The sequence below is a fragment of the Octopus bimaculoides genome, chromosome 1 (assembly GCF_046866305.1).
Source record: "Octopus bimaculoides isolate indiv1 chromosome 1, ASM4686630v1, whole genome shotgun sequence".
Classification (NCBI taxonomy): Eukaryota; Metazoa; Mollusca; class Cephalopoda; order Octopoda; family Octopodidae; genus Octopus; species Octopus bimaculoides.
The window spans coordinates 22,644,884-22,670,618 of NC_142928.1; the positions used below are offsets into that span (position 1 = coordinate 22,644,884).

The 25,735-nt window shown below is 38.4% G+C and overlaps 1 protein-coding gene across 1 annotated transcript in view; it reads right to left on the bottom strand.

The window, feature by feature from the left end:
* Positions 1-2,845: 2,845 nt before the first annotated feature.
* The window catches only part of LOC106874903 (transmembrane protein 64), a 49,831-nt gene continuing 26,941 nt past the window's right edge, over positions 2,846-25,735 (bottom strand). The window contains exons 2-3 of the mRNA XM_089349450.1: positions 14,028-14,189; positions 2,846-10,615 (exon numbers count right to left, since the gene is read on the bottom strand). Coding sequence (XP_089205576.1) covers positions 10,373-10,615; positions 14,028-14,189 — 405 coding nt within the window. The 3' untranslated portion in view covers positions 2,846-10,372. The remainder of the gene's footprint in view (positions 10,616-14,027; positions 14,190-25,735) is intronic.

The following is a 25,735-nucleotide window of genomic DNA, read 5'->3' on the forward strand; positions in this document are numbered from 1 at the left end:
TAGTCGATTACATCGACCTCAGTGTTCGACTGGCACTTATTTTATCGATCCCGAAACGATGAAAGAACGGAAGTTAACTTATATTTTATGAGTGAAATTAGGTAAACAGAAATTGTATAGAAGTCTCACAGTAGAATTGTACCTGTATTTCAAAGATACAGCATACGACAAAATGTTGAAGCTTACAACAAAATGTATATGTGTCTGTGGAGTGCTCAGACACTTTCTAATCCAATGAGCAGGTAATTCCGTTAACCGGCCGAGTCCTCATTGTCGAAAACGACGGGGACACACACACACATACGAGAGGAAGTCAAAAATTAACCGCACTTTCGCCATAACAAAATTTGCTGATTGCATTCTGTGGTCTAAATGATGGGCTGAGACATGTATGCTAGGAGGAACTGGGCCAAGTGACGTGAGTCATAGCATTCACAATATCTATTGGTATTCATTCGATTCGTGCTAGTTGTTAACTGTTGGCATGTACGCGTGCTTCTTATCATAACTTCTTTTATCTGCAGGTTACCGATATTACCATCTTTAGCTTTATTGGTAGCTGTGATATCTTTATTCATGTTCTTACATTTTCAGGTTGTTTTCTGAAAGATGAAGTGTATGTGAGAGATGCACTTTGATTCGGAAGTATATTGGCTGAATTGTTCTGCTGATTAAACATTCAATGTATTTGGTGCATTGGATCTATTATACGACTTACGTACGCAGGCGCATGTCTATTTTGCGGGTGGAGCAGTAGGCAACATGCATAGATTTTTGTCGTTCGGAAGCCGTTTCTACAATAAATATTTCCATTCAAAAGGTCTTGACTGGATCATATGTATATCTAAGCTTTCCCTTTGAATGGTCGTGCAAATAGCAACAGTTATATTGTCGCTGAAGTGTTGTAGATTCAACATACAGGTATTGGGAGTGTTCTTCCATTGAGCCTGTGAGCTTTGAACGTGAGTGGTAATGGATGCTGGATGTCTGTTGTTTGTAAAGCCAAACGAAATGCTGCTAAGTATTTCGTCCGGCATGCTGACAACTCTGCCAGCTCATCGCCATAAACCCTTTCTACTAAAGACATAAGTCCTGAAATGTAAGGGAGAGGAGGGGAGAAGGGGCCAGTCGATTACATCAACTCCAGTACTCAACAAGTACTTTATTTTATTGACCCTGAAAGGATAAAAAGCAAAGTCGACCTTGGCGGAATTTCAACACAAAACGTTCAGACAGACAAAATGCCACTAGATATTTTGTCCGGCATGCTGACAACTCTGCTAGCTCACCGTTTTAATAATAATGGTTTCAAATGTTGGTACCAGACCAGCAGTTTTTGAGGGGGATATATATATATATATATAGTATATATATATATATATATATAGAGAGAGAGAGAGAGAGAGTGTGTCCCAAAATTAAGGCAACCAACTTTTTTCACTTTTACCAAAGCAAAATATTGTTATATTTCGAGTCTGAGCCTTTCAATGCAATGGTAAAAGAAACACAATTATGACATTACCATATTTATTCAATATGACCACCTCTGTTTCGAATCACAGCCTTAAGTCTAGGTGCGAATGCTTCACATACGGCACGCAGCTGTTCTTGTGGAATCGAAGCCCATTCCTTCGCAGTTTTGCCTTCAGAGCGTCGAGCGAAGCATGAGGAGTATTCAAGACCCTCGGCTCCAAAATGGACCAAACAGAAAAATCCAGCGGGTTGAGATCGGGGCTTCTTGAGGGCCATACATCCTTGCCTATGAACGATGGAATGTTTTTTCTGAATCCAGTGTTGTATCTGCTTGGAGCAATGGGATAGTGTCGAGTCCTGTTGGAGACTCCACTGTGCGCCTGGAAAGTGCTCATTACCCATGGATGCAGTTCAGCTTTAAAATGCCGCTAATGTATTGTTGGGTGTCAATTTTAACACCCGAGGACACAAAAACAAAGGGAGATCTTCCAGTGGCTGTCACAGTCATCCAAACCATAACTGACTGTGGATTTTGGCGTCGATTTACGAGTCTACCCTCGACGGAGGCAGATACACTCCAAAGTCGGTCATTCTGGTGGCTTATTGTCTGTTCGATGTTAAATTTCTTTTCATCAGTCAACACTGGGTTGGGCAGAGTGCCTTCAGCAATCTGACGCAGGATAAGGTGACTTCTCTCCAGTCTCATGGCCTTATACACTTGCATGAGGTCACGACAGCAGATCGTCTTGTAGGGGTGGGTCCTGATATCCTCCTTCAGCACCCGCTACATCAATATTTGGCTTATTTTTGCTGTGGTAACCAGTTTTCTGACAGTACGACGAGGATTTCGCTGTATCTTTTCTATGGTGCTTTTGATAAGCTGAGGGGTCTGCACACTTCTTTTTCGGCCACATCCAGGTCGATCAGCGGTGGAACCAACATCCTGAAATTTCTTGACCATTTTCCAAACTGTTGTTCAGTTAATTTTAAGCTTTTTTGCTGTAGTCGTATTATTTTCGCTTCCTTTGTGGATGGTTATGATTGTATTTCGGTCTATAGCCATTATCTAATTTATAAATCTGAATTTATTTAGCCTGAAACAAAAAGAAGGACACACACTAATGATGTATAATTTTCATATCTTATCAGATTAATTGTTATTAAAGTCCAAAACTTTGGTTGCCTTAATTTTGGGACATCCTGTATGTGCGTGTGTGCATGTGCACGCGCGCATTTATTTATTTATTTGGTGTTTCATGTTAATTTATTTTGTTTGTGTTAAGCAGAAAAAATGAAAATATCAAAAAAAAAAAAAAAAAGCATGACTGAAAATCTGCACAAATAATGAAATAGTTTTAACAAAACAATCAAGTTTGATAGATTGTGAGAAAATATTTCTTCACTGAGATATGTTTATTTCAAAAGAAACAAGTCAATTGAGGAACTATTTTTGTTATTTTTTCCATCTTTCCTTTCACATGCAAATACATGTACACATACTCACTCACACACACACATTAATGGACGTCATTTGGAATTTAACAAAGACTGCTTTACATAGTCCTTTGCAACATCAGGCATTTGCAGCAATGCCAGGCAATGATCTGCGAAATTTCTCCAGTGAGATCTCTTTACAGTAGCTCTTGTAGAGCACTCCAGACTAAAATGTGCACTTAAGATATTAATAATATGTTTGACTTGAATTCTTGTCATAGGTATTCTATAAAGTTTTTATATACATCAGAAATACAAACAGGAAATATGACAATCTTAAGACAAAAAAACAAACAAAAAAATTACCTTCGAAACCATATCTGCATTTTACAAATATTTAACCCATTTTATTCATGTGGGCAAAATGAAAGTAAATTTTCTAAACAAACAATTGCTCACACATATGATCATGTGTGGGCAACTGACATTTTGTGTGTGTGTGTGTGTGTGTGTGTATGTACACACACACACACATGCACATTACACTCATAATGTACCAATAGAAGAGTTCAATACTGGAAAGGTGTACCAATTCTTTAATGGAATTTAAATCAGTAATCCATTACCTATGGTTTCATATTGATGAATTAGTTATTTTTCATCTAACAACATGACCAATACTCCACCATAGTGCTTCTTTGTGGCATGCCACATGTTTCTAATTAAAAAAATTAACTATACCATCAGCATGAAACCATTGGTACTTGATCATTAATTCAAATTCATTCCATTAACACAGACATACATTTGTACATAACTGCGAACCAGACCCAGTTCTTAAAATAAGAACTAGTAATTAACTTTTAGCTATGTGCTGAGAGAGGTGTGATTTGGGGGTGTTTTGAAGTATGATTGACACCAAGACTTTTCCAAGTTAGTTAAAATGCTAATTACACCTCAAAACTGGTACTTTGTTCAGCAGTGGAAATTAATAAGGATTTGTTTGTGACATAAAATTTTCTTCTTTTAATGTGAAGTTCATAAGATTTATATAATTTATTTACAGTAAGGGAATATATGTGAGTGTATATATGTGTGTGCATATGTAATGACATCCCAGTGTAAATGTGTGTTTGTATATATGTTCCTACCTACATCATCTTCTACTTTATCTCTGCCTCTATCATGCCAAATTTCCAAACACCAAAATATTCTAACAAGTCAACATAACTGAAATTGCATTTGTGGTTGTTTTATGTATTGTGCCTATCTACTTTCTTCTCCTCCATCTTGTCACCACAATAACCTTTCTAGTATAGGTACAAGGCCTGAAGTTTTGTGGGAGAGGACTAGTCAATTACATTGACTCCAGAATTTCACTGGTACTTAATTTATTAACCCCAAAAGGATGAATGGCAAAGTTGACCTTGGCGGAATTTGAACTCAGAACGTAGCGAGGGGTGAAATGCTGCTAGGTATTTTGTCAAGCTTGCTAATGATTCTGCTAGATCACTGCCTTCTTGTTGCCACAATAACAATATTTGTTTTTGTGGTTGCTTAATGGATCTAACAAGGCACCATCCAGTTCATTTTTTTGACACTTTTCCTTCGTCAACTGACCCCTTGACTTTCTCACCCCCTCATACCACTCCACTTGCTTCTATTTCAGGTTTAGTCTTAATTTCCTCATATTCAGGTGATGAATTAATGAGACTAAATACTATAATTTTCACAGCAAATAAACTTGTATAACAATATCATCATCATCATCGTTTAACGTCCGCTTTCCATGCTAGCATGGGTTGGACAATTTGACTGAGGACTGGTGAACCTCAGTCAAATCGTCCAACCCATGCTAGCATGGAAAGCGGACGTTAAAAGATGATGATATTGTTATATATATATATATATATGTATATATATATATATATATATATATATATATATATATATATATATATATATATATATATATATATAAGCAGTAGAAGCGCCATTGTAATGTATAAATAAAAAAATATGTACATATATGTATGAATGTATATAAGGACATGTATGCGTGTGTGTGTGTGTGTGTGTGTGTAAGGATATTGTTTCCATGCATCTTCCTTATAAATGGTTGAGCATAAATAATGTTAAATTTTTCCAAGGAACAAAAGTCCTGTAGTTTCAGCAGCTTTGTCAGTTTTGATGTGTGAAGAAGAGTGGAATGAAAATGGCTTACTTAAGAAAGAGCTAATGAGCTGGTGTCAGAAAAGATGATCAGGCTAAGGAAAAATCTGTCATAGCATCTTTTGTCTAAACCACGCCAGCATGGAAATAATGACATGATAAAAATTATATATATATACATATATAAAGATAGATAGATAAGCAGCCAGTACACTCTGTAAAGTGATTGGCTTTAGGAAGAGCATCATGCTATAGAAACCATGCCAAAGCTGACAGAAGAGCTTGGTGCAGTCTTCTGACTTGTCAGTTCCTGTGAAACCATCTAACCCATGCTAGCTTGGAAGAAGATTAAATAATGATGATGAGTGTCATCATCATCACTTTACATCCTCATTCATTCACACACACACATATATATATAAATAAGGATTTACTTTGCGTAATGAGATAAAAGACCAAGGCTGTACACAGCCTTCGTCTTTTATCTCATTACGAAAAGTAAATCCTTATATTCACACGTTGATATATGACCTACGTTGGACCTCTTATTCGCATAACCACCGAATCTGGAGCTTAACTGTGGTCTATCCATAGCACTTACTCAGCATTAGCTGAAACCTCTGGGTCTAATTGGCACCACTATCGCTCATAACCTATATATATATAAAAGCATTGTGAATGAAATCAGGTAGATGAAAATTCTAAGTCCATTTAATGGATTGTATCAGTAATTTGAAGGGGCCAACTTTGTCTTACAAACAGTGTCCTGTCTACTCTGTGAGAGAATTATGTTAAGGGTACATGTGTCTGTGCAATATCCAGTCACATACCTATTTATTCAATGAGTAGTTTATAGTAGTTATAGTCTAATTATACTTTAGTATAATTAGTACAGACTGTATAGTAGTTTACTTAACTGCACAAATGTAAACTCATGATCAGAAATTCCAAGCACATACATGTATATATACATATATATATATATATATATATATATATATATATATATATATATATATAATCGTTATAATGTCCACTTTCCCATGCTTGCATGGGTTGAATGGAGTTTATTGGTGTAGATTTTCTTTGACCGGATGCACTTCCTGTTGCTAACGATGGTTTCCAAGCAAGCTAATATATCCCCATGTCCACACATCCTTTCGCAGAATATTGGAAATAAAGGCCATTCATTTACCTCAATCATGTGATGTCAAGGACAAGGAGACACGAACAGACAGACAGAAACACACACATGTGCTTCTTTCAGTTTCCATCTACCAAATTCTCTCACAAGACTTTGACTGGCCCAGGGATGTTGTAGAAGACACCTAAGGTGCCATGCAGTGTAACCAAACCTAAAACTACATCATCATCATCATCGTCGTTTAACGTCCGCTTTCCATGCTAGCATGGGTTGGACAATTTGACTGAGGACTGGTGAAACCAGATGGCTACACCAGGCTCCAATCTGATTTGGCAGAGTTTCTACAGCTGGATGCCCTTCCTAACGCCAACCACTCCGAGAGTGTAGTGGGTGCTTTTACGTGCCACCGGCACGAAGGCCAGTCAGGCGGTACTGGCAATGGTTTGGAAACAAGTTTCTCAACCATACAACCATGTTTATGCCATAAACAGGTAATACACCCCTCTTAGAGCTGTGACTATTACTTCACATTATAATTCAAAGGCTAAACTTTTGCCATCCAAGAGAAAGAGATTGCTGTTAATATCTGTTGAACAAAAGAGACAGTGAAGGCCTTAGAAGCTCTAGATGCACTTAAAATGCTAATTATATTACATATCTGTTAAAAACATTACACATGATCAGCAGCTGCCCCAAAATGTCAAGATTATTCCCTTCTTATGTGGCAGGATAATGTTGCATAAACAGCATATAATGCCAATTGCAGGAAGGGCTGCACCAGGACAAATATAAAAAAAAATATTTCTGGTTTTGAATTCACATATACATTCTAATATATGAAGAATAAATATTGATGGCTTCCACTAAATTCAAATAAAATAGATTTGATATAGTTAATTAGGACAGAAAACAAAAGTTAATGATCTGATGTAGAAATCAGATGTTCAGCAGATTATTCGAAATTAGTGAGATAAAGATCAAATATAGTCAATTCCCTCAAAACCTACCTTTACTCTGCCCAGATTTTGAATCTACATATACATCCATAATCATTGGGATTGTTTAAGTAATAATCTGGAAATGATGAGGTTTTCATACAAAGAAACCATCTAACTCATAACCTAAAAATTGAATCTATAAGCAGTACGGTGAAAAATATTCAAGACTTTTCTGAAATTCAAAATGATGGAGACTTGTTGTAAGAAATCAACTCCTTCTTTACAGGAAGAATTGAAAGAATTAAAAACGAAAGACACAAACCTACCCTCTATTTTAAATAATTCTAAATTGGTCTGGCAAAAGGGGTTGTGTCCATGGACTTCACAAGGCTTCCAAACAGACATAAATACATGACACATACACGCATATACAAACAAACACACACACACATGTTCAAGGAGGCCAAGAAAGACATGAGGTGAAAGGGTGAAGAATCTTAACAGACTGCATCTCACAAAGGACCATGACTTGGAGCAAAGTACTAGAGAGAACTCATCCAACCCATGCAGGCATGGAAAAACAGAAATAAAATTGATGGCAGTGATGGAGATTGAGACTCTTCCTGACCATTATACTGCTCTATCCTTTTCTTTGATACTTTTCGATCTATCCCCCTCCTCCTCTTTTATTAATGCGTACTCCTGTTATTCTTCTATCTCCCACCACACAGCTGCTGTGTAGAGAGGTGGCACCTTGTTCAATAGACCCATCTGCCTTCAATCTTTACCCTTTTATGACTGACTTTCAGTCCCCCTTTTCTATCTATCAATCACTCTCAATTCTATTATTCCCGCCCTTCTCACTCAAAACTGACATTCTTCACACTCTTACCATCACCCATCTTCATTGTTATCCATCTCCCTCTCTCTCACATCACTTCCTCCTCTATCTCACATTGTTAACATCCTTCACATTCTCTCTCTCCCAATTCCAGTACCTGCTCTTCTATCACTCCTACCACTCCCTCTTTATGCCACCCATGTTGTTTCTTTCTATTCAAACATCATGTGGTTGTGTATCACTACCTTCTTTTACTTTCTCTTCTATAATTCTCTCATCTCCTGTTCACCAACTTCTTTACAGAATTTACTGGAGAATGAACAAACAGAGACAATGTAAAATGGAAAGAACTCTTTAGTGTGACAAGGAACAAGACAACCTTTACAGTTGGTGTCACAATAAAATACACCCAGTAAATTCTGTAAAGAAGTTGGTGAACAGAAGATGATAAAATAGGAGAGACAAACACTTTAATCAAGGACATGATTACCTCTCCAGTGTTGGTGGCATGATAAAATGCTCCCAGTATATTCTGTAAAGTGGTTGGTGAAGCCAAAGACAACTAACCATATAAAACATGTCAAAATGGAACGTACCAGTCAGAAATGGTTCATGACCAATCTAGGGTAGTCACACCAACCATTTGTCTGAATAAGGACCCAGTCTTAAGTGATCCACCCAACCTATACCAGTATGGAAAAACAGATGGAAAATGGCAACACATACATGCCTCTTAATATCATGTGGACTATGGGTGCCTTCAACAGAGTCAATTTTGCTACACATAAACCTATCAGGTCCCATGTCAGAGGAAAAACTTCCTCCCTTCCACACACTAGTCTTGAAGACCCAGAAAAAAGACCATAAACACTATCCTTTGTTTTAACCGGATTATAACAGAAAATACACATGTACACACACACACACACATTAACATAATCTGCATACATACACATCCAGACATATACATATATTAGAGTTATTTTCCTGCACACTACAGATGTGTTTCTATCTTCAAATATTATCAAGCAAATACTGAAATCAAACATTTTTTTTTAAATAATAAAATGGGTGGATGAGAACTGAGTAAAATTTACTGGAGCTAGTTACACAAAGACATTTTGAATAGAAATCTAGTAAGACAAAATTTTGTATAGAAGTCTAATAAGACGAATAAAAACTAGCATCTCCGTCTTGAATTTCTGAGAGTTACCATTCACCCATCTTGTAAAAAAAATATTTAAATTTTAGTATTTGCTTCATCACAATCCTCAAACTGAAACATGTCTGCAGTAAATTGCAAAATACCATAAATAATATTTCTAAGTGCCTAAACTCTTTGGTAGTTACTTTGATAGTGCCTCTCTAGATTATGAACTAGAATACCCATTTATATAAATATATGTGTGTATGTGTGTATGTATATATATATATATATATATATATATATATATATGCATAGACAGCTGGATACATATATGCATGCATGCACACATAAGAAAACATATATACATGCATGCACACATAAAAAAAACAATTTTCATGTGTCAGAAAACAACAGGCACTCGTATATTAGGTAATAAAGTGAATATGTTATTCATCTGAAATTATAAATTTAATCTTATAACCAATTCATGTTACCAAAAGGTTTCATGTTGAAAAACATTCCGAGCATGGAAAGATAAATCAACAATCATCAGACATGACTAAATAGAAGTGTATAGAGTGGGCTCTTTGTTATGGAAGGCCTGAAATTACATTTGGTTTATAGGTCTCAAAGGTGTTAAATAAGTCACATGACATGGGGTGGCTTCAAGTCTCCAGTAATAAAGAGTCTAAGCTATATTCTTCCAAACATTTATGTCCGATGAATGTTGATTTACCTTTCCACACTTGGAAGATTCTTCAACATGAAACCATTTGGTATTTTTAATTGACTGTTAAGAGGATAAATTTATAATATTGTATAACACACACACACATACATAAATACACATGTGCAAACATTCATACCTTCAAAGATACATACATACACATATGATGACAGGTTTTACATTAAATCATAATTTCCTTTGTTATTTTGTAATTTGTACTTGGGAAAAATAAATTTGAACTGGAAATGTTGCAAAGGGCTAGAAAAAAGAACTCTACACAAATCACTTTTGTTTTCACTATAGAGATTTCCTTGGGAAAATGTAAAAAAAAAAAAGAGAGAGAGAGAGAGGGAGAGAGAGAGAAAGAGAGAGAGAGAGAGAGAGAGAGAGAGAGAGAGAGAGAGAGAGAGAGAGAGAGAGAGAGAGAGAGAAACCTCATTTTTTCTTTCTTTTTTTTTGTTTGCTGCAAAATTTAGGATGCAGGTGTAGTTAAATGCTAGGCTGTAAACACCATAGAATTGACTTTTGTAGAATTTAGACAAACTGAACATGGTATTGACACATAAGTACTATCAGATAGTGAAGTGTTGCCAAAACTGGCTTCCTTAGATTGAGATAATGAGTGTCTTTTTTCACAGAAACAACTTGAGTTGTCAGCAGATTGTGATAAAACAGTTTTATGTAGTTCTCTCCTTGCTTTTCTAATCACAAACATCATTAGGCATGTCATAAGGAGCAGCTGAAAAGGAAATGAGACATTATGATTAAATATCAAACCATTGTAACATTTTCTTTATGTTTATACAAACAAAAAAACATATTTTAATAAGAAAATTTAGTGTGTGAATTCAAGTAATGTTCATCCTTATCCCTTTAGCATTTAAACTAGTCATGTCCAGCCCAAATATTCCAATATATATCATCATCATCATCATCATCGTCGTTTAACATCCGCTTTCCATGCTAGCATGGGTTGGACGATTTGACTGAGGACTGGTGAAACCAGATGGCTACACCAGGCTCCAATCTGATTTGGCAGAGTTTCTACAGCTGGATGCCCTTCCTAACGCCAACCACTCCGAGAGTATAGTGGGTGCTTTTACGTGCCACCGGCATGAGGGCCAGTCACACGGTACTGGCAACGGCCACACTGAAAATGGTGTATTTTACGTGTCACCTGCACAGGAGCCAGTAAGCAATTCCAGCCTCCACTCCTATATGATTCATCTTGCTGACTATCTCACACAATCTCACTCAGTTGATTTTCCACCCTTACTCCCTATATTACTCCTTCCTTTCAATTCCTTCGTCATTTACTTACCCTCAACTCAAGAGACAACATCTCTCTCTCTCTCTCACCCTTACTCTCAAACTGATCAGATCCGATCTATTACACCTACCCTATGATTTCATACTAAAAGTTAAACAATCACATCATTAAAATCTTGTAGCTTTATGGTAATGTGAGCTCAAACCATTTCTGTGTAAATGCAACTGTAAATACTGTGAGATCTTCAACAATATCTAGTTTTTAGTTTGTTTTTTTTTTTGATATTTGAAATAGAAATTAATTATTTCGTAATTAGCAACATGGCTTCAGCAAGTAGTGGTTCTGCTTGGGAAGGATTTACACTTGAGGACTTGCAAAATGGAGAAGAAATAAAAGGAAAATAACAGTGACTTGTCTTTAGATGGACCAGATATAGATATTTCTGAATTTTTCATTCGATGAGGGAAGAGTATTTTGATAGCAAAAGTGATGAAGATTTTTGGGTTGCCATTCAAACTATTTACATTGACATGATCAAACAATACAACACCAATACATGTTTGTGGCTGTATTGAAAACACATAAATGTAAATCAGTGGCATTTAAACACTGACTGTTAAAATTTCAAGTTGGTATGTAAAAAATTAACTAAGTTACAAACAAATATTTTTGATATTCCTCATGAGCATGATTAAATCAAAACAATGTGAGTAAACAAGCATTTCATTTCACAGAGCAGTCTAAATGCTAAATGGTTAAATTAATAAAATGGAGTTATCTTAGCTTTCAGGTAATCTGTCTCATGGAGATTGGCAATCAAATGTCTTGAAAGAAAACCCACACATCTATCAGTTCTAGGACCATGCAGTTCGTATTTCCGGGTTATAAGGAGATATGCAAACAGCCTGTTACACTTATATACATGCATTTTAATGCAAGGAAATTAATTTAGTGTAGCAATGAAGATAATTAGGTTTAAACCCTAAGTTAATGAGAGACACATATGTAGCAACTACACAGTCACAATTTTGATATTCTTTCTACTGTCTGGACAAGTCAGGTAACATCTCATTCAGATGTCTTATAAACTTTCTGTTATATAGGTGTGCATGTGGGGGAGGAGGTTAAGGTAAGTGTATCTTTTTTTATTGTGTGAATAAAACGAGGGGTTGTGTCCATAACTTTTGCAGACCCTCCAAGACTGATAAGATTAATGAAGTAGGTGTTAATTTGGAACATCTCTAGGTTGCAGTTGTTGTTTAGGCTGAAGTCTACGATCTAGTACACCTATGATCTAGGCTGTGGAGCCTGGTGGTCCACAAAGGTAGTGCGGGGGGAGGGGGGACCTCTGTGAACAAAATTCAAAATTTCATCATCATCATCATTCAACGTCCGCTTACCATGCTAGCATGGGTTGGACGATTTGACTGGGGACTGGCGAACCAGATGGCTACACCAGACTCCAATCTGATCTGGCAGAGTTTCTACAGCTGGATGCCCTTCCTAACGCCAACCACTCCGAGAGTATAGTGGGTACTTTTTACGTGCCACTGGCACGAGGGCCAGTCCGGCGGTACTGGCAACGGCTACGCTCAAATGGTGTTTTTTTTTTATGTGCCACCTGCACAGGAGTCAGTCCAATGTTTTGTTCACATGCCACCGGCACAAGTGTCAGTAAGGCGAAGCTGGAAACGATCGTGCTCAAATGGTGCTTTTTACGTGCCACCGGCACGGAAGCGAGACCACTGCTCTGGCAGTGATCCTACTATATATATATATATATATATATATATATATATACACACACACATAAGGCTAAGTATATTAAAAAGGGTTCATTTAAATAAAAAGGGGCCTTGGTAGTGAAATGGTTGGGAACCACTTAGCTAAGCCTTCCAGCTATGACCATCCCAACTTTTAATGGGATATTTGACTACTATTTTCGCCAGGTTGAATGAGTGTTGAAAGGCTTTCTCATTGGTTGATACACCTATAGGTCAGAACCTTAGGGTAAGATGTAGGGAGGGAGAACCCAGAGAGTAACAATTTGGGGAAGAAAGAATTTAGAAGTGCTTAATGCAGGGCCTAAGAAGTGATGCACAACAGGAGTGACGAAAGAAGAGACAGGTGGAAGAGGAAGATATGCAACTAACTAGTTCAGAGGACCAGTGCCTGTTGTAACAAATATACAGGAATCAGAGAAAGGAAGATATGTATCTCTGAACTAGAGGCACATTGATGAGTTATACATCTTTTAGCATAACTTTAGTGAAAAAGACAACCGAGCTTAATACACACACACACTACCCAAGTGAATGTGTTTCTTTATGTCTGTCTATATGCGTTTTATAAATTGCTTCCACTTAACATTACAGTAACAATATTCTGATTTCCAAACATACATCATAATATATTAAGAAATTCCATCATCCTCCCTCGTGCTTCATCTTGCTAACCCTCTCACACTATCCCTTTCTGTTGACCTTGCACCCTCACTCTCTACATCATTCCTTCACTTTGCTTCCTTTATCATTTCCTTACCATATTTGATGGCATAAAAGACACACACCAATTTCAACAGCACACATTCAGGAAGAAAAGATTTTTAGTGTTTTAAAGCAAGTAATATGCCATAAAAAACAGTAACTTCAACCCAAAAGGTAACATCATTCTCGTTCTTTTACTCTCAGATATATTCTTCACTGCTCCCACTAATTAGACTTACCAAAACTCTTATGAACTAATGATACCAGTATAAACCATCACCAGTGCCATAGAATTATAGACCTTGCCAAACACACATCAAGCTAAGTGGAAAGAATTATAATAGAATGAATGTAATATACAACTGACTTTTTAAAGTGACTGAAAAGACACTTACCTGTCCAATAAAAACTAAATACCCTGTTACATGTGAAGAACTGTTATTCCAAACTTCCTCCATAGATCGGAATGTTGACCCAACATAGCAGTTCACAAGTGCTAAAGGCATCATTCCTATTACAGAAGCGATAGAGTAGACTGGCATTGAAACATGTGTAAGCTGTTGAAGAGAAAGAAAGAGAGAAATAAAGAAATGCTTATCATCATCATCATCATCGTTTAACGTCCGCTTTCCATGCTAGCATGGGTTGGACGATTTGACTGAGGACTGGTGAAACGGATGGCAACACCAGGCTCCAATCTAATTTGGCAGAGCTTCTACAGCTGGATGCCCTTCCTAACGCCAACCACTCAGAGACTGTAGTGGGTGCTTTTACGTGTCACCCGCACGAAAACGGCCACGCTCGAAATGGTGTCTTTTATGTGCCACCCGCACAAGCCAGTCCAGAGGCACTGGCAACGATCTCGCTCGAAAATCCTACGGGAGCCAGTCAGGCGGTACTGGCAACAGCCACGCTCAAAATGGTGCATCTCATGTACCACCCGCACAAGAGCCAGTCCAGGGGCACTGGCAATGATCTTACTTGGCTTGCCGGGTCTTCTCACGCACAGCACATTTCCAAAGGTCTCGGTCAGTAGTCATCGCCTCGGTGAGGCCCAATGTACGAAGGTCTTGCCTCACCACCTCAGCCCAGGTCTTCCTGGGCCTACCTCTTCCACGGGTTCCCTCAACTGTTAGGGTGTGGCACTTTTTCACGCAGCTATCCTCATCCATTCTCACCACATGTCCATACCAGCGCAATCGTCTCTCTTGCACACCACAACTGATGCTTCTAATGTTCAGTTTTTCTCTCAAGATACTTACACTCTGACGGGTATTCACATTGACATTACACATCCAACGGAGCATACTGGCTTCATTCCTGGCTTCATTCCTCAGCAGTTACAGCCCATGTTTCACTGCCATGTAGCATGGCTGTTCGTACGCATGCGTCATACAGTCTGCCTTTTACTCTGAGTGAGAGTCCCTTTGTCGCCAGCATACTGAATAATATTTTAAATAAAAACTCACAGAATTGCAATGTTTTCTACGAAATATAACACTGTTCAGCTGATTCATCTTGAGAGAGAGAGAGAGAGAGAGAGAGAGAGAGAGAGAGAGAGAGAGAGAAAGAGAGAGAGAGAGATAGAGATAGAGAGAGATAGAGAGAGATAGATAGATAGAGAGAGAGAGAGAGAGAGAGAGAGGGAGGGAGGGAGAGAGGGAGAGAGAGAGAGAGAGAGAGAGAGAGAGAGAGAGAGAGAGAGAGAGAGAACGACTATGAAGAATGAAGCCATTAGCTGGGAGTTTTACTATGGTAGTTTTTTTGAGGAATGAATAAAGAATAGAAATGACAGAAGAGAGAAAATAACAACAATAAGGACATGTTTAACATATGTCAAGCATTGAAAGAATTATGTTGGTATGTTATAGGCACAGACATGGCTTAGTGGTTAAGAAGCTTGATTCCCAACCATATGGTCTCGGATTCAGTCACAGTGTGTGGCACCCTGGGTGAGTGTCTGCTACCATATCCTGAAAGAAACCTGTTGTATATGTATGCATATGTGTGTGTTTCTGTATAACCTTGTCAAGACATCATGTGATGGATGTAGATGAGCATCACTGTCATACAAGTAAGGCTGTTCATTACCAGACTTCCATAAAAACACATCTGACTATGAGAAAATATTACCCTGCTGGAAAACAGGTGAGGGTTGGCAACAGGGAAGGTGTCCAGCCATAGAAAATCTGCTTCAACAAATTCTGTCTGACCCATGCAAGCATGGAAAAGTGGACATTAAATGATGATGATGATGACGACTGATGTATAAAAGAAAAATGCAGCAGTTGTTATTAAGTGGCGGTAGTGGTGGTAGTAATGATGACAACAATGGTGGTTGTGGTGGTGATAGTATTGGCAAGCTATGGCAGGAATTTTAACTGACAAATTAATTCAGATCTGCTGCTATAAAGACTCTTGATGACATTTGACATTTCTTTTTAGGAATAGCTCTCCTATGACCTAACACGAGTTTAGCTCAATACAAAGACTAGAGAAGAACTACAACTTTATAAATGACAAATAAGTGCTGAACTATGACAAATTTCTTACAGTACAAACTGTAAACTTTAACAATTATAACATTGAGCAAATTAAATTATTTCATCATCATTTTTACATCCACTTTTCTATGCTGGCATGGGTTGGACATCTCCATTTCACTTGTTTTACTTCTCCACTTATTGTGGTCCTTCAATATCTCTTTTGTGAGGTCCAGTATTCTCGATCCTGGTTTCAGATCTCACTCATTCCCCCCATACACTCTCATAACCTCCATCTCCTAACACTCCAGGTCCCGCTGTCCCCCTTTCACTTCTCCTCACCTCAAATCTTGAGGGTGTATCCAAATACCTCATCACCACTATTTCTATATCCTTCCACCACCACCTGATCACTCTAATCCTCTCTTCTAAAATGTGAGTCATCATGTAGCTTCTCTACAGTAAAAAAAAACCTGTTCTGCTCTGGCCCCTTCTCACATATTTTAACACCTAATCTCCAAGCATAAAGCTGCCCCACCAGGGTTTGTAGTCTTACAGACTGTATGGTGACTAGCACTTTTGCAGGTACACACCAAAAAAAGCACCCAGTACACTCTGTAAAGTGGTTGGCATTAAAAGTGGCATCCAGTTGTAGAAACTACACCAAAGCATATACTAGAGCATGATGCAGTTTTTGAACCCAGTGAATCCTCTCAAACCATCCAACCTATATCAGTAAGAGTGGAGGCGCAATGGCCCAGTGGTTAGGGCAGCGGACTCGCGGTCATAGGATCGCAGTTTCGATTCCCAGAACGGGCGTTGTGAGCGTTTATTGAGCGAAAACACCTAAAAGCTCCACGAGGCTCTGGCAGGGGATGGTGGTGAACCCTGCTGTACTCTTTCACCACAACTTTCTCTCACTCTTACTTCCTGTTTCTGTTGTGCCTGTAATTCAAAGGGTCAGCCTTGTCACACTGTGTCACGCTGAATATCCTCGAGAACTACGTTAAGGGTACACGTGCCTGTGGAGTGCTCAGCCACTTACACGTTAATTTCACGAGCAGGCTGTTCCGTTGATTGGATCAACTGGAACCCTCGACGTCGTAAGCGATGGAGTGCCAACAATACAATATCAGTAAGAAACCTGGATGTTAAACGATGAATTTTTTATAAATCCTATTTGCTAATGCAGGCTTCTAAGTTTCTCATGCATTACAGTTTAGTTGGTAGACCACCACTACTATTCTATAATCTCAACCAGTTGCAATTCTCTTCTACCATATTGAATTTTATTGTATTCCCATCAGAGAAGTTCCTAGCACATATCTCCCATTTAACATCAAAACTGTTACAAGTACCGATCTGTTACATGACACAACAACCGACAAGTAAATAACAGGTGTCTTTTCATGATCATTTCTTTTTTACAACTAAGCATTTTACATCTGCTATGTTAACAATGTGACATCAACTACCAGACATGGCTAAATTTATTACATCAGTCTAACATTCACTCAAGAAGAGTCACTTCAATATTTTAATGACACAAACATGTGTGAATGAAACTACACTATGTCGACTTTTCAAACATTTTAATCTAATGTCAGTGTATCCAGAGTTATATTGAACAAACACACATTTTTTTATATACCTGGTAGACAGTCGGTTACTCAAAACTTGCTCAACATAAAAAATATCAATCAGCCATGGCCGTATGGTTAAGAAGTTTGCTTCCCAACAGCAGGGTTTCAAGTTCAATCCCACTGAACTTTTACATATACACATGTGCATATGACCCGTGAATAATTTTCCATTTTCTGCCTTTTCGCCACTGGATGCCTAGCATGCTAGTCAACTTTTTCTCCTCTTTTATTAATTCTGTTTTTATATCCGTTTGAGGATTTCTTCCAGGATTTAATCCATCATTCTAGTGTTTGGTTGAAAGGCTTTATTTATTGTCTTCGTCTATTGTCTCAAATTACATTTGTTTACTTTCATACATCCACCCTGTATTGTTTTGTTTGCTCGAGCCCTAATTCTACACAAATCTTGCGGGTGCTGCTGATACACAAAGTTCCCAGTCTTATCATTAAAGCAACGAAACTGGGTATTAGTATTTTTGGTTGATAACTGAGGAAGGATTAGGGTTCTTGTGTCTGTCCTATGCATACATTTTGTAGTATTTAATGCATTTTTCATTTATATTATATACATACAGGGTGCGACGGGTATTTGAGGACATTTCATTTTTAGTTCATTACACCTTCAAATCATTCAATGCATCATTTTTTTTTTCCAGATAACCCTTTCAAGATATCATGCTAATGAAAAGACATGCAGTCATAGTTGCAAGATCATTTGTATACAAATTCCATTAGAGGCATGTCATGGTATCACCTGTATCAAAGAGAATGAAACATTCACAATGCTCACACACTAAAAGAGCACTGGAATTTATACATGTTCAAAACATTATCAATTAAAACCCCAGAAGATCAATGAGGTCCACTGCTAAAGAACTTTGGGTGTCAGAGTGGACTATCAGAACTGTGGTACATCGTGACATTCGATACAAGTCCTATGTAATGAGGAAAGGTCAATTCATGTCTGCAAAGATATAGGAAAACTGTCTCATCCATTCAAAACGGTTACTTAACAGAGTGAAAAACCCTTATGAACAAGGCGTGCTTTGGCTTTTCTCTGACGAAAAACTTTGACCAGGACTAGAAGTCTAACAGAAGAAATGACAGGAGGTTATGTGCAGATCCTTCTGGAGTATCCAGAATGATACACGTTTTAATATTTTGATTTTTGTACGTCTTAATCAGAGGAAGAAAGGCAGCATCCATAATTGGTTTTTAGAGCCTCAGAGATGGGTGGGGTGGAGGGTTCTCTTCAGACTGGGTTCAAATCCTTGCAACAGAATAGACTACTACAAAAATCCAAGGACCAAGTAGTGATGTTAATCTGGATACTAGGTAAACTCTACTACTCAAAAATACTTTACCTCCTAGACAGAGTAGCCAAATCATCTTAAAATGACACTATTGCCATAAAAAATTCATATTCACTGGACATCATCATCATCATCATCGTTTAACGTCCACCTTCCATGCTAGTATGGGTTGGACGATTTGACTGAGGACTGGCAATGAGATGGCTACACAAGGCTCCAATCTGATTTGGCAGAGTTTCTACAGCTGGATGCCCTTCCTAACGCCAACCACTCCGAGAGTGTAGTGGGTGCTTTTACGTGCTACCGGCACGGAAGCCAGTCAGGCGGTACTGGTAATGGCCACGCTCAAAATGGTGTATTTTACGTGCCACCTGCACAGGAGTCAGTCCAGCGGCACTGGCAACGACCTCGCTCGAATGTCTTTTCACGTGCCAGGAAGGCGACGCTGGTAACGATCACGCTCAAATGGTACTATTTATGTGCCACTGGCACGGAAGCCAGACAGCTGCTCTGGCAACAATCACACTCGGACGGTGCTCTTAGTGCTCCACTGGTACAGGTGCCATCACGATTTTGCTTTCACTTTCCCCAATAGGTCTTTGCAAGCCGAGGGATGGTCATGGGTGTAACCCCTTTGATCATAGATTGGTTTGATTAAGACTCATCTGGGCTAAACGGCAACAACAACAGCCATAGAACACAGCTTCTCACACAGGTCATAACAGATAGATCTACTGTTGCCAATAGAGGAAACTGGTTTAAAATTCTAACCTTGAACCATAACCAACATACTAACGCTGTCTACCACCATTATTAAGTATATTATTTAGATAACAGGATTTATCTCTGCCCCAGTGAACTATCAAGAAATATACAGTTTTCATTCTAAGGTCATGATTGTTTACTAATACGTACATAGGCGCAGGAGTGGCTGTATGGTAAGTAGCTTGCTTACCAACCACATGGTTCTGGGTTCAGTCCCACTGCATGACAATATCATCAAATAGTTTTTTTTTTATATTAAAGCTTCTGAAAACTTGCTTATTAACATTAACCTCATTGCTTGATGTTGGATGTTTCCAAAGATTTCCAACTTCTATCATAAATACACCTTTGAAACAACTAACACACACACATATATATATGTATTACATATGTGGAAATCTGTGGGTGTGTTTGTTTGTGGTGTTGTTATCTAACTCCTTCTACATCGTTTTATCGATTTTGATGAAACTTGACACATGAGTAGAACTCATGTTGAAATAACTAGTGACATACTTAGTTAGTTGAAAAAAATCGATAATAGGGTCCCTGGAAGGGATTCTTATATCTACTACATATAACTACTACATATTATTTTTAAACATCCAAGGGAAATAACCCATTCGCTCCTGAAAGGGATCCATATATATATATATATATATATATATATATATATATATATATATATATATAGCCAAGGGAAATAACCCATTCATGTTCATAAATTATCTCACATAAATCAAATTGAGCATGCCTATTCCTTAGTATTTGAACTATCTGAGTCATTTTCGCAATTTATCCAGTACAATGCCTAAACAAGTAAATAGTATTTTCCTAAACAATAGATCCACTTATTTTGGTTAGTGACTTATTCACGAATATACCAACACTAGCGCCGCTGAGGGTAATATTCTCTGCAAATGCATGAAAGCCCTTTTCAGAGTTATTTACTTTGAATTGTTCTGTTATTATGTAACATACTTCATGATTTTAATATACATACTTTATTAGTATTCCCTCCTAAGGTCTATATTCTCTGGGAACGTATTAATGCCCTTTTCAGGGCTCCTTCATCTGAATTCTTACTATCAGGTAACTAATTTCATGTTATTACATAACTGACTTCACAATTTGGGTATTCATAACTTATTGGGAATTCCTAAAAACAAGATCCTGTGTATGACAGTTTCGTATTCTCAATAAATGCACAAAAAACCGTTTTACAGGCTACATACTTTGTATTGTTGCTACTGGATTAGTGAAACAATCATGAGAACTGAACCAAGGGATAAGCCCCGCTTTCCCGGGAATTACTGGGTACATCAGCTAGTATGTATGCATGCATGTATATGTGTGTGTGTATATATATATATATATATATATATATATATATATATATATATATATATATATATACAGCAAATAAGAAAGTGGAGAGGATATAAAATCGATAGACATCAGCCGGAAAGCATTCCAGTATGTCTATTTATTCCAATGTATTGGATTGATACAAACACATGTATTAGTGGTACAGATTATCGAATAGAAAGAGTTAGTAATCGGTAATTAGATGTGTGTGTATCAATCCAATACACTGGAATAAATAGACATAATGGAATGATTTCCGGCTGATGTCTGTCAATTTTATATTCTCTCCACTTTCTTATTTGCTGTATAAATCAAAAGTAAACCACTTTTTACCCCCACCCATATATAATACTCAATTGTGAGATTGCCACGCAATAACTATCACTTGGGTATAACTGGGTAGACTACCAGCAGTTTATTGGATAGGTACTATCCCTTAGTTGGTATCTCAAACTCTAACTCACATGGAAATATCATCATCATCATCATCATCGTTTAACGTCCGCTTTCCATGCTAGCATGGGTTGGACGATTTGACTGAGGACTGGTGAAACCGGATGGCAACACCAGGCTCCAATCTAATTTGGCAGAGTTTCTACAGCTGGATGCCCTTCCTAACGCCAACCACTCAGAGAGTGTAGTGGGTGCTTTTACGTGTCACCCGCACGAAAACGGCCACGCTCGAAATGGTGTCTTTTATGTGCCACCCGCACAAGCCAGTCCAGGGGCACTGGCAACGATCTCACTCGAAAATCTTACGGGAGCCAGTCAGGCAGTACTGGCAACGGCCACGCTCAAAATGGTGCATCTCATGTGCCACCCGCACAAGAGCCAGTCCAGGGGCACTGGCAACGATCTTACTTGGCTTGCCGGGTCTTCTCACGCACAGCACATTTCCAAAGGTCTCGGTCAGTAGTCATCGCCTCGGTGAGGCCCAATGTACGAAGGTCTTGCCTCACCACCTCAGCCCAGGTCTTCCTGGGCCTACCTCTTCCACGGGTTCCCTCAACTGTTAGGGTGTGGCACTTTTTCACGCAGCTATCCTCATCCATTCTCACCACATGTCCATACCAGCGCAATCGTCTCTCTTGCACACCACAACTGATGCTTCTAATGTTCAGCTTTTCTCTCAAGATACTTACACTCTGACGGGTATTCACATTGACATTACACATCCAACGGAGCATACTGGCTTCATTCCTTGCGAGCTTACGTATGTCCTCAGCAGTTACAGCCCATGTTTCACTGCCATGTAGCATGGCTGTTCGTACGCATGCGTCATACAGTCTGCCTTTTACTCTGAGTGAGAGTCCCTTTGTCGCCAGCAGGGGTAAGAGCTCTCTAAACTTTGCCCAGGCTATTTTTATTCTAGCAGCTACACTTTCAGCGCACCCACCCCCACTACTAACTTGGTCGCCCAGATAGCGGAAGCTATCGACTACCTCTAGCTTTTCACCCTGGAATGAGATAGAAGTTGTTTCCTGTTTGTTTACAGTCTTTATTGCACCTGAACATCTGCCACAAACAAAAACTAACTTCCTAGTTAACCTGCCTTTGATGTTGCTGCACCTCTTATGTGTCCATAGCTTGCACCGGGTACATCTTATAGAGTTACTACCTACTCCTTTTCTACATACTGAGCAGGGCCATCTACCTGAAGGGGTTTGTGTTTTATCTACCTTCCTACTTATTAGGATTTTGGTTTTAGCTAGGTTGACTCTAAAGCCCTTCAATTCTAGACCTTGCTTCCACACCTGAAACTTCTCCTCTAGTTCTGATAGTGACTCTGCAATTAGGGCAAGGTCATCAGCATAGAGGAGCTCCCAGGGACAGCCTGTCTTGAACTCCTCTGTGATTGCCTGGAGGACTATGATAAATAAGAGGGGGCTGAGGATGGAACCTTGGTGGACCCCTACCTCTACCCGGAATTCATTGCTGTACTTATTTCCAACCCTCACCTTCCTGGCAGCATCCCTGTACATGGCTCGCACAGCTCTCACTAACCATTCTTCTATCCCAAGTTTCCTCATTGACCACCAGATAAGGGATCGGGGGACCCTGTCAAAGGCTTTCTCCATGTCAACGAAAGCCAGGTACAAAGGTTTATCCTTAGCTAGGTATTTCTCCTGCAGCTGTCTCACTAGAAATAAGGCATCAGTAGTGCTTTTACCTGGCACGAACCCAAACTGCATCTCATCTAAATTGATTTGCTCCCTAATTAGTTGGGCTATGACCCTCTCTGTAACTTTCATAACCTGATCTAACAGCTTGATGCCTCTATAATTATTTGTATCTAAAGTGTCACCTTTACCTTTGTAGCAGTTGACTATGATGCTGCTACACCAGTCATTGGGTATGACTCCTTCGTGTATCACCTGGTTCGTAATACGGGTGACTAGGCTATAGCCAACACTGCCAGATATTTTGAGCATCTTTGCAGTGATGGGCCGGGGGCTTTCCTGGTCTTCATACTCTTAATTGCTTTATCTATATATATATATATATATATATATATATATATATATATATATATATATATATATATATATCACTTTGAGTAAGTCTCTTCTACTATAGCTCTGACCTAACCAAAGCCTTGTGAGTGGATTTGGTAGACAGAAATTGAGAGCAGTGCACTGTTTGAGTGTGTGTTTTAATGTTCATTTTCCATGCTGGGGCATGAGTTGGACAGTTTGACAGGAGCTGGCAAGGCCAGGAGCCACACTAGGTACCATTGTTTTGGCATGGCTTCTACAGCTGGATGCCCTTCCTAATGCCAACCACTTTACAGAGTGTACTAGGTGCTTTTTATGTGGCACCAGTACACACACACACTTACGTATATGTATATATGAATATATGTGTGTGTGTGCGTGCGTGTATGTTTTTGTTTTGATGTCACATGATAGTTGTAAGTGAGTGTCAATGTCATATAGGCAGTGCCATTCATTCATTCCCACAATTCTACAAAAACATGGGGAAATATGACCTTGCTTGGAAATAAGTAAGGGATGGCAACAAAGAGAATCCATAAAAATTTACATTAGTAAATCTGTCCAACCCTTGCTAGTAAAAGAAAGCGTACATTAAAATCATGACAGTGATACTGCTGAAGATGATGATGGTTAATTACTCATGGATACCATCAACATAAAAATCAACAGTTAAGTTATAAAAATACTTAATGAAATGAGCACCAAAAATATAATTAGAAACAACTTATGTGATGAGGGAAAGATATCATTAGTTAAGTGTAAAAAAAAATAATAAATGCGCCCTTTTAAAGCCTATCCAGGCTCATGGGCCCGGTTTCCCGGTATGTGTTTCCCAGCTGGACGGGACGCCAGTCCATTGCAGCGTTACTCATTTGTGCCAGCTGAGTGGACGGGAGCAACCTGAAATGAAGTGTTTTGCTCAAGAACACAATGCATCGCCTGGTCCAGGAATCGAAACCACAATGTTACGATCATGGTGCTGACACCCTAACCACTAAGCCACGTGCCTCCACTTAGCTAAGTGTAAATGACCAATATTATTTTAATAAGCCTATGCTTCACTGAGGGCAAATAAATGCAAGAAGTTATCTCTCATCTCTGCTAATATTTTTTTTTCTGTTCACTTCATTAGTATGTTAACACTATCTTAATTATTACTTCTTAATGTTAAGTTATTATTAACATAATTTATGCAGCAAACATCAAAAAGCCAACTAGTTCTAGTTTAGAGAAATCTTTTAAATTTCATATAGATATAATAAGGAAAGAAATAATCAAGATCAGTGGGTGCATAAGTAGTAGAGTGCTGGTCCAAACATCATACAGCATACAATTTCATCCCTTTACATTTTGAGTTCAAATCCCGCTGAGATTGATTAGCCTTTCATTCTTTCATAACCAAATCTGTGTCAGGCATATTTTGGAGTTAAATTAATTAATCATGCCCTAGCATGGAAAGGAAATAAACTGACATTTACTACAACTAATGCAGTGAAGCTTTAAATCTTTGAATGCTCACTTTGCAACCATGAGGTTGAGGATTCAGTGTGTGTGTGTGTGTGTGTGTACGTGCCACCTACAACTTGACGACCAGTGATGGTTTGCAACTTAGCAGTTCAGCAAAAGATATCAACAGAATAAGTACTTGGGTTGCTCTGTTTGACTAAAACCTTTTAAGATGTTGCCCTAACAGAGCTGCAATCCCATGACTGAAACAAGTAAAAGATATATGCAGAATATGAGACAATAACTTAGCAAGAGCTATCACTGAAGAACACCACCAGCAAAAAGAAAGCATTAGTGATGTCGGTGTTGTTATAATACTCACTGTATTAAGTATGATAACTTAGCTACTGATTTTCATGCAGATGGCATACCTAAATACTCTTTCTCAAAAATAAACTAATGTTCATAGCCACACATGTACAGTATTGTATATCTACTTAGGGTTCTCTCATCATTACTTCAGAATGTATGGTAACATTTGTTTCACTGAAGAGGACTAATAAAATTGAAACATAACCAGAGTTGTCTCCCAT